Source organism: Amblyomma mixtum, chromosome 4, assembly GCF_055824585.1.
Source record: "Amblyomma mixtum isolate Tamu chromosome 4, ASM5582458v1, whole genome shotgun sequence".
Classification (NCBI taxonomy): Eukaryota; Metazoa; Arthropoda; class Arachnida; order Ixodida; family Ixodidae; genus Amblyomma; species Amblyomma mixtum.
Window position 1 is genome coordinate 48,129,817 of NC_143015.1, and position 10,240 is coordinate 48,140,056.

A 10,240-nucleotide genomic window follows, 5' to 3' on the forward strand; every position below is an offset into this window, starting at 1 on the left:
TCATAAAGCCTTATTCGTCAGGTACGCAGTAGCCTCTGTGTAACTTCGCAAAGATATTTCTCCTTTAATACACTAAAAGTACGCGAAGGAGAGAACCGCATAACTAATGACAAAGCTTAGTTTCAAAGTTTTTTTCACGTCCTTCTGCAGACTTTTAAGCGAGCAGCACTCACCCATTTCGCCCATAGCCATCCTTGCAAGCACGGAACCTTTTCCTGGGCGAAGAATAAAAGCTTTCAGCTATTTTCATGACAGTTTCATGTCTTCAGGGGATCTGGCGCCGACTTGGCAGCCAGACGCTTACATCTTGTTCTTCTTCAGATGCTGCAAATGATGGCGATTTTCGATCCTGCCGCGATGACGACGTGCCTTCTAATGAATGGAGCCGCTTCTACCGAGCAAGTCTGTCCTGCTGACCTGGCTTTTTTGAGTGACGCTTCGCCTTGGGACCTCAAAGCGCTACCGGCGCTCGAACGCTTCATCGACTGGCAACCCTGGAATCTTCAGCTCAAGCATGACCTACATAAGCAGCTGTTGTACCCAGCCACACCGGGATCTGGCGCCGACATGGCAGCCAGACGCTTACATCTTGTTCTTCTTCAGGTTTGTTACTCTTACCTTTCTGTTAATGGCAAACCATTTAGGAAGTCGACGCCAGATCCCAACTTTGCTGTGTGCATGTTTTTACGCCGTCTGTACGATGTGTCCGCGACCTGTTCAGGATACATAGGTTTGTTTAAAAGAAAGCTTTTGCTTGCGCGAGACGTAGAGCAAAACCCTGGGCCTCTGTCTGCTGAGCAGGAAAAGCAGATGTACGATACTATCATGACAATACCAGTGATACAACAGCAACAGACCGAAATATTGGACGAACTTCGTTCCATTCGGCTTGAGCAAAAGAATCTCGAAAAAAAACTAACAAAACTCGCAGAAAAAGTCAAGAGCGTTGAAGATAATGTGTCACTGGTGCTCCCGCTAAAGCCTGAAGTAGAAAGATTATCCCAAAGTTCCCAGAAACTTGCTGTTGCGTGCACGGCCCTCCAGTCATCGCACGATGACCTGGAGAACCAATCACGAAGAAATAACTTAATATTCTACGGCATCCATGACAAAGAAACCGAATCGTGGGAACAGTCTGAGACTAAAATTATCTCTTTTTGCGCTGAAAAGTTAAAGCTTTCCGTTGACGCCGCTGCTATTGAAAGAGCGCACAGACTAGGAAGATATGCGCCTGACAAGCACAGACCCCTGATCGTTAAATTCTTGTCCTTTAAAGAGAAGAATCGTGTTCTTTCAAATGCTGCCAAACTAAAAGATACTGACTGGGCGATAAGCGAGGACTATTCGGCCAAAGTACGACAACAAAGAAAAAAGCTCATGCAGTTTGCTAAGGCACGCGGCGGAAAGTTGAAACTGCGGTTTAATAAGCTAAACCTGGACAACAAAACCTATATGTACAACATTGAAACAGACGATATCACTTGCGTAAACCAATAGCCATCACCGAGGCTTTTAGCTAGCCCACAAACTGCTATTAAAAATGAACTTGTCTGTATTGTTGTTAATTGTCGCAGTCTAAAAAAACAAAACTGACCAATTCTCCTCACTCTTACAAATGACAAACGCACATGTGGTGATTGGAACCGAGTCATGGCTGTACAGCAACATAAGCGATGGTGAAATATTTCCTCCGTCCTATACCACGTATAGGAAGGATCGCAATGTACGCGGTGGTGGTGTGTTCATCCTCGTTCATAGCAGTTTGAAAAGCGTGTCTGTTAACCTAGAAAACGATTCCTGTGAAGCTGTCTGGTGCAAGGTACAGCTGGGCGATGGTACTTCTTTCGCAATTGGCTCTTTTTATAGGACGCCCGGTTCAACCTGCGCACAGCCATTTTTTGAACTTAGCAACACATTATTAGCCTTAGACGCAACACATATTATCCTTGCCGGTGATTTTAATATGCCCTGCGTAGAATGGTCTTCTTTTAAACCAGTAATTCGCACTGCATCGCTCTTGTATACCGCTTTCCGTGAAGTAATTGGTGCTCACTCATTATTCCAGCTTGTTCAAACCCCTACCAGAATCGGCCTTACCAGTGCTAATGTATTAGACTTGTTTTTCTGCAATGACCCTAGCCTAGTCTCGTCTGTCATAACGCTGCCAGGCATAAGCGACCACGATGTAGTTTTAGCAAAAGTATCCTGTAATGCTATGAAGACCCACTACACCCGACCACGCAAAGTGTATTTTTATGAAAAAGGGGATTATGCTTCGCTATCACGGGAACTCGACGCATTTTTTCCTGAGTTTCTTTCACATCGGCCATCTCTGGATATCGATTCCTTCTGGAACTTGTTTAAAACTAAAATTTTGTCACTGACGCAGACTTTCATCCCATCCCGCTTGATTTCAGCCAAGCGTCGTGACGATATGCATTGGATGAATAGACAGTTGCGGGCAATGATCAACCGGCGGAAACGGCTGTTTCGCAGATATTGTGATACGCCCGCACTAACTTTGTACTCCGAGATGAAAAAGCAAACTAACAACTTATCGAAAGAAATCCGTAAAGCAAAAAGGGCATACTTCAGCACACTAGGCCAACAACTAAAGACAAACCCGAAGGCAGTCTGGAAATATGTTAAAAATAAGAGAAACAGCAGGGTCTCTGCGCCTGATATACTAGACGAAACTGATTTTGGAAGGGATTCAAAATGTAAAGCGAGAAGTTTCAATCTTTATTTCCAATCGGTGTTTTCCGATCCCATTAATATACATACTGACTTTCAATCTTCCAGCACCCTGACCAGAATGAATGACCTAGAAATTTCTGAACGGGGGATCATGCTTTTATTACAGAAAATTAAATTTACATCAGCACCAGGGCCTGACAACATTTCCAATTACGTTTCGACAAATTGTGCGGCTTCGGTTGCCCCGTATCTAGTTGCATTATTTCAGAAATCGTTAGAGAATTCTTCTTTACCCCTTGACTGGAGAAGTGCCAATGTCGTTCCGATTCATAAGAGTGGTGACAAAACTAAAACATGTAACTATAGGCCCATATCGCTGACGAGCGTGTCGTGCAAAACACTGGAACATGTCATTTATACTAAGTTAATTAGCCATCTACAAAACAATAGTTTTTTCTGTCCGACACAACATGGATTTAGGTCCGGCTTCTCATGTGAAACACAGCTCGTGGATTTCACACATGACATTTCTGTTTCCTTAAACTCTGCCGGTCAGGTAGATTGTATATTTTTAGATTTTTGAAAAGCGTTCGATTTAGTTGCTCACAACCTATTGCTACAGAAGCTTTCAGAATTAAATATTCCTACCTCACTCTTATCCTGGATTGAAGCGTATCTTGCGGAAAGGAAACAGTGCGTGGTTATCGACGGTGTAAGCTCGGAAAGTGTGGGTGTAACTTCAGGTGTTCCGCAGGGGTCGGTTTTGGGCCCTCTTCTTTTTCTCATTTTTATAAATGACCTCACTAGTAACATTTCAGGTATAATCAGACTTTATGCTGATGACTGTTGTATCTACCGCAACATTTCTTCTGAAGCAGATGCAATTTCACTACAGCATGACCTCAACTCTGTATTCTCTTGGTGCAACAACTGGAAAATGGCGCTAAATATCTCCAAATGCAATTTGGTCCGGTTTACAAACAAGAAACAATTCTTCCAAACAGACTATTTCCTTGGTAGCACTGAATTATCCACAGTTTCAACTTATAAGTACTTGGGAGTCTTTTTTTCTACTGACCTATCATGGAATACACACGTAAATTACATATCTGCTAAAGCCAGCCGCACATTAAGCTTTCTCAGACGTAACTTTAAGGACGCTCCCCTTACGCTGAAGGAGACATTATACATGTCTACTGTACGTCCGATACTTGAGTATGCTTGCGCGGTTTGGGACCCGCATACAAAACTGAATATTGAGGAGCTGGAGCGCGTCCAGAAACGGGCTGCTAGGTTTGTGTCTGCCGATTACAATTTCCAAAAAAGTTCTTCTGGTTTGCGCGAGAAGTTGGGATGGCCGTTACTTGAAAACAGGCGCAAATATTTGAGACTCTCTTTCTTTTATAATGTTCTTTATAATAAAACTGGAATTCCAAAATAGAAATACATTAATGAACCCAGCTACATTTCCGCCCGCACTGACCACCCACTTAAGGTGCGCGAGTACAATAGCCGTATAAACGTATTCAAATATAGTTTTTTCCCACGAACAGTGCGTGACTGGAACTGTCTCCCTTCTCGGGTCGCTACCGCTCCTCCTACATTGTTTCTGGCCGATTTGCAAAGCCACCTGTCAATATAAGTGCAATAATTCTTGTCCGAGTGTATCATGCTGCTTTTTTGAAATTTTTACAAAGTTGATTATTCCTAAAGCTTTATTCTTTAAGCAGTGCTGTATTTTAAAATGTATCTTTTTTTGTGTGTGTGTGTGTGTGTGTGTGTATGTGTGTGTGTGTGTGTGTGTGTGTGTGTGTGTGTGTGTGTGTGTGTGTGTGTGTGTGTTTAGGTTATGTTTGCCTTTCTACAATGGTTTTCTGTATTTTCTCTGTAGACCGCATCATTTGCCTAATTTATTGTGTACTAGATGTTTGTTCTTATTTATGATGTTTCCCCCCTACAATAATGCCCCAGTGAGGGCGCTGTAGGTACTGTGTATAAATAAATAAATAAATAAATAAATATCTTTTTTTCTTTTCTTTTTCAGCTCTTCTTGATTAGCACAACCACCTCTGTAGGTAGCGGTCTACGAAACGCACACTTGGCCACCTGGCTCAAATAAAAATGTTCTTCTATCTGCCGTTATGGGAAACGGAAGTGCACTTTACCGGATATCGCGTTTCAGACGTAATCTACGATTGGTTTCTTCTTTTAATAATTTATTTACCTTGATAGGATAGGGTAGGAAAACTTTTAATCTCCAACAGAAAGAGGGTAGCCAGAGTGCTACCCGCCTAGACGACGGCCGAAAGGTCTTGACTCTCGGCGGCGGCTTCGGCCAGTCGGACGAGTTGTAACTGAGTCGCCGGGTCGGAGCTCAGTAGTAAGGTCTGCCATTCATCTTTTGTCTTTATACCTGGTCCCTCCCGGGGGGCATGAGGACATTCCCATAGTATGTGGTCCAAGGTGGCCCTAAGTTCGCAGTTTGCGCATTTGTCTGAAAATTGCCCTGGGTACATAAGACTCCAGAGTGCTGGGTTAGGAAAGGTGTAAGTTTGTAACCGGCGCCAGTTGATGGCTTGGTATCTGGACAAGGATCTATCCGCTGGAGGAAGTCTAGCTCGTTGCAAACGATAGTATTGTGTAATTTCTCTGTAGGTCACCATGCGATCCCTGTCTGTGAAGACCACCTCGCTCGGGTCCGCCCGGAAGGAAAAGCCTCGGGCGACCTCGTGGGCCCTCTCATTACCAGGCAGGGATGCATGTGCTGGTGTCCAGACTAGTCTAATTTCCCGGTCTATTACATGACGGCTTAGAATTGTATTCGTTAGAGGGGAGACCCGGCCCCTGCTAAAATTTAGTATGCCAACTTTGGAGTCACTGATGATGTACCTCGCTTTTGTGCCTACACAAGCCAGTGCTATGGCAGCTTCCTCTGCAGTATCTGGGTTACCCGAGAGTATGGAGGCACTTATTTTGAGGAGTTGTTTATTATTGAAGACCGCGACGGTCATCGTGTTATTACCATACTCAACGGCATCCACGTAGACCACGTCCTCGTCTTTGTAGGAGCGGAAGCATTTCTCCAGCGCCTCTGCCCGTTTGACCCGGCGCATTGAGTGATCAATAGGATGCATATTCTTGGGTAATGGGGTACAACTATATTGTCCCGAATATCTCCGAGCATAACAACTTTGGCGGTTGTTCTGTTATCTCGGCTCAGATTGAGTTTTTCTAGAATGGCCCTGCCGGTTGTGGTCCCGGCTAAGCGTTCGATTTGCGACGTTCTCACTGCTTCCGTAATTTCTTCCAGGGTATTATGCATTCCTAGCTCTAGGAGGCGGTGAGTGGATGTACGGATGGGCAGTCCTAGAGCTTGTTTCGTGCATCGCCTGATAATTCCATTTATTTTTTCCTTTTCTGAAACTTTAAGATCAAGGAAGGGGGCAGCATACGAGATACGGCTTACTACGAACGCCTGTACCAGCCGTAGGAGATTCTGCTCTTTCATGCCGTTTCTTCTGTTGGCAATCCGCTGTACCTTGAAGGCCCATGTGGACATTATTTAGGGGGAACATGACGCAAGAAACGCCATAAAAAAATACAATAGTAATATGCAGAGCTTCTAATCATCAGGAATCTCGGTCGCGTCGAGAGATTGCTGAAATCTGAGTTGCAGGTTACGTAATGTTAAGGTGTTTGTCACTTTTAAATGTGTTGCCCTAATTTCATCCGGGCCTGGGCTTGAAAAACTAGGCAAACATTCAATAGCCGTTTCTATATCCTCGGAATGCATTTTTATGCGGGACATTGTGCATTCGGTTCTTGATTCAGGTCGAACAATAGAAAAAGGCTTTTCTTGTTCAAATATGGTGCAGAAAAATGAGTTCAAATGATCACAGATATCAACTTCGTCTATTGAGGTACTTGCTTGTCCGCTGTGTTTCGCGCTGTTTGCAGACAACCATCTGCGGAAACTAGGTGCGGGAATTTCTTTGATGCAGGAGAAATCACTGTCGACAACTTTGTGGGGTTCTTTTTCAAGAAGTTCAAGATGTTTCAAGAAGTCAGAATTAAAGAATATATCTTTCGCTGCTTAAGTTTTGTTGCAGAAGGAACACTACGTTAGGTGTGAGCGATTTCGCCGAGCCCCAGAGAGCCCCAACTGCGCATGCGCGAGGGGCGAGTGTGCGACAGTTACTGCGTAATTTGCTTTCCTCAAGTACAATTTTCATTTTCTTCATTACGGCCCCTCTTTCACTCCCACTTCCTTCCTTCCTTCCTTCCTTCCTTCCTTCCTTCCTTCCTTCCTTCCTTCCTTCCTTCCTTCCTTCCTTCCTTCCTTCCTTCCTTCCTTCCTTCCTTCCTTCCTTCCTTCCTTCCTTCCTTCCTTCCTTCCTTCCTTCCTTCCTTCCTTCCTTCCTTCCTTCCTTCCTTCCTTCCTTCCTTCCTTCCTTCCTTCCTTCCTTCCTTCCTTCCTTCCTTCCTTCCTTCCTTCCTTCCTTCCTCTATAAACGGATGACGGGTGTCCACCGAGATATGTGAGACAGTTACTGCACTTTCCGTTCCTCAAATACAATTTGTAATTTTCCTCATTACGGCCCCTCTTCCTCTTTCTTCTTTCACTCCCACTTCCTCCCTTCCTGTACGGGGCGGTTCAGGTGTCCACCGATATGACTCCGCCATTTCCTTTCCTCAAAAAGCGTTGTGTTCAAAGCGCAGGGCATTGCGCCGAACGGGTGGCGGCGTTCCGTGGAGTACCTGGCAACTCTACAACACGCTGTCGCATCCCACTCCTAAAGGCGAAGCTTAAGCGTCATTAATTAGCAGTTAATTACCATTTAGTCGTTAATCAGTAAATACTCATGTATTAGTAAAACTTTCATCGCTTATTAATTAGTCATTATGTGTGACGTCATCCAGTGCTGACGTCCCCAGTGCAACAGAGGCAGTCGAAGTGGCGCGGAAAACGATTTCGGCTCTACGCACTTTGCACAGTCAAACCGCCCCCTGAGGTGCCGCCGCCGCTGCGATTGCCGCGCCATTGCTTCCGAAATTCTACTCGGAATGGCTATTGGTCAAATCCACAGCCAATTTTTGTCGCGAAAGCAACAAACACTCCCACAGCCCAAGCGCGACCTCAGGTGGCCGCCGTAGCTACGCTGACCTTGCTTCAATTGGTCGGAATGGCAGTGACGTCGCAGTACGTGAATTTCAAACCAGGCGAATTGTACTTTGCAGACACGTAAAAGCGCAAAAAACACGGAGAGAGAAGAGACTTGGACAACACGACCGCTTTGTACTTTGAGCGCTTTGTAAATTGTACTTTGGCTACCAACCATGCAACCAATTAAAGGGATAGTATAGTGATCCTTCAAGTAAGTGGGGCTGAGTTTAGTTAATTGCTTAGTTAACCAATTAGCCTAATTAACCTTTATAGTAAGGCCTGATAAATAAAATAAAACCCAGTAGGAAATTGGTTGAGTTGGGGAATCGAACCAGGGTCACCAGAGTGCGAGACGAGCACGCCAACCTCTCCGCCATGTGAGCTCGATAGATCGGAATGAACAAAGGCGCGTATAGTGAATACGGTGTCTTCGTTCGCTCCCATCTTCCTCCCTTCCCGTTATGGCAAGGTTCAAGTGTCCACCGAGATATGCCAGACAGATACATTTAATGTACCGACGAGCAAGGCATACAGCCGAATGGGCGATGGCCTTTTTGTGGACTCCCTGGTAGCGTTGAAAGACGCTGTTGCATTCCACTCTTAGAGGCCAAGCTTAAAATCCGAACTACGCATCAGTGACACAAGCGGCAATACCGCGCTTAAGGCTTTCGCCTCACCGCACTTTAGGTCAATCAAGTGCCCCCCTTGCATGTCCTTGCAAAGCATAGGTACGCGGTCATGTTTATGCGCGCTTCAGTGCACATAGCTTTCGCAAACAGGTGTTTATTTTTGCTTAGACATCGTTTGATATCCCTCGTGAATCATTCATTATTCCCTGCCACTGAAAGTCACCTTTTATGAGTGTATTTCTTCTGCAAATTTTTATGCGAAGCATACTACTTTAGCTACCACTTCAGCCCTTCACCGTGGTTATGCGCCTCCAAATCACGTGATACATGACGTCACACCACGTGACACGATGACGTCACGACAGTGGAGAAACGGGGGCCCACCTCGCGCCGTCGCTGTGGTTGTGCGCCTCCAAATTACGTGATACATGACGTCACACCACGTGACACGATGACGTCACGACAGTGCAGAAACGGGGGCCCACCTCACGCCGTCGCTGTGGTTGTGCGCCTCCAAATTACGCGACACGATGATGCCACACCACGTGACACGACGACGTCACGACAGATCGCCGTCACGCGCTGGGAGAGGGAGAAGATGCCATCGCACAGACGCCGGAATGTCCTCGAGCGGCATTCCCGCGCATTTCGAACGCGCGTTCACACTCGGTGTAGGTGAAACGCTCGCTCCACGGGGCAGGCGGACGCGGCTTCCGTGGCAATCCAGGCGCTCACCCAACGCGCGTCTCGGGGTTAGTCGGCGTTCCGCTGTAGCCATGCCGTTGTCGTCCCCCACGACGAAGGCTTCTAGCGGTTGTATTAAAATGACCAAGTATTCTACCAAGGAAAGCCATGTATTACCAAGCCTAGCCATCAATATGCTTCGCATCTGACTAGGCTTAACCTTCGCTAAGCCTCAGCCATTTTTTTTAACATGTCACGCAAAAGTACCCACTTTTCAAGACACTTCAATTAGATTATGTAGACTCAAAGAAATAACAGCAGCTATCAAGGTAGTTTTTGCATCTTTCAAGTCTGCTTTAAACAAAGTCTCGAATTAAAAATCATAATCATAAATCAATAATGAATGACTAATAATCGAAATCATAAATGATGACTGCAACGTAAATTGGTAAATTGGTTGTTGAGGTGAGGAAACGGTGCAGTATCTGTCTCACACATCTCGGGTGGACACCTGAACCGCACCATAAGGGAAGGGGAAAAGCAGAAAGAGGTGCCGTAGTGAACCCATCCGATACCATATGTGGCATTTGGTGTTTTAGGTTCCGAAATTTCACATTGGCTCTAAGGGATGCTCAAGCGAATGGACCAGGAATAATTTCGCCCCCAGGAGTTCTCTATCGTGTACTTGAATCGCATAGCCCATACGTGTTCTGGAACTTCGCTCCTATTCGCAATAAGTTCAAGCAATCGGCCCAGTATTGTAAATGCATGGTTTAATTTTGGTCGTTTGTTGGACCGGCACTTGCCAATACGTTTTCAGTATTGGGCCAATTGCGCTGCTTGGTTTACTATTCAGCCGACACGGCCGGCAATAGACCCATCGACCTTGCACTCAGTAGCCGAACGGCGCATCCACACCGCAACCGCTGAACATTCGCACTGCCTCCTGTCCAACTCTAGCGCAATGTAAAACATTATTCTTCGTCGACGCGGAAAAAGCGGCGACTGAAAACTGAATTTTATATATCGTACATATCATGTTCTCACTGATGATAAAAAGTGCATT

The 10,240-nt window shown here is 45.5% G+C and overlaps 1 protein-coding gene across 1 annotated transcript; it reads left to right on the forward strand.

Annotated features, from left to right (window-relative positions):
- The first annotated feature begins 357 nt into the window (after nucleotides 1–357).
- Nucleotides 358–1,505, forward strand: LOC149346436 (uncharacterized). Its single transcript, XM_089541330.1, has one exon. It carries the CDS (start codon nucleotides 358–360, stop codon nucleotides 1,495–1,497), a length of 1,140 nt encoding a protein of 379 aa, XP_089397456.1. The 3' UTR covers nucleotides 1,498–1,505.
- Nucleotides 1,506–10,240: the final 8,735 nt, after the last annotated feature.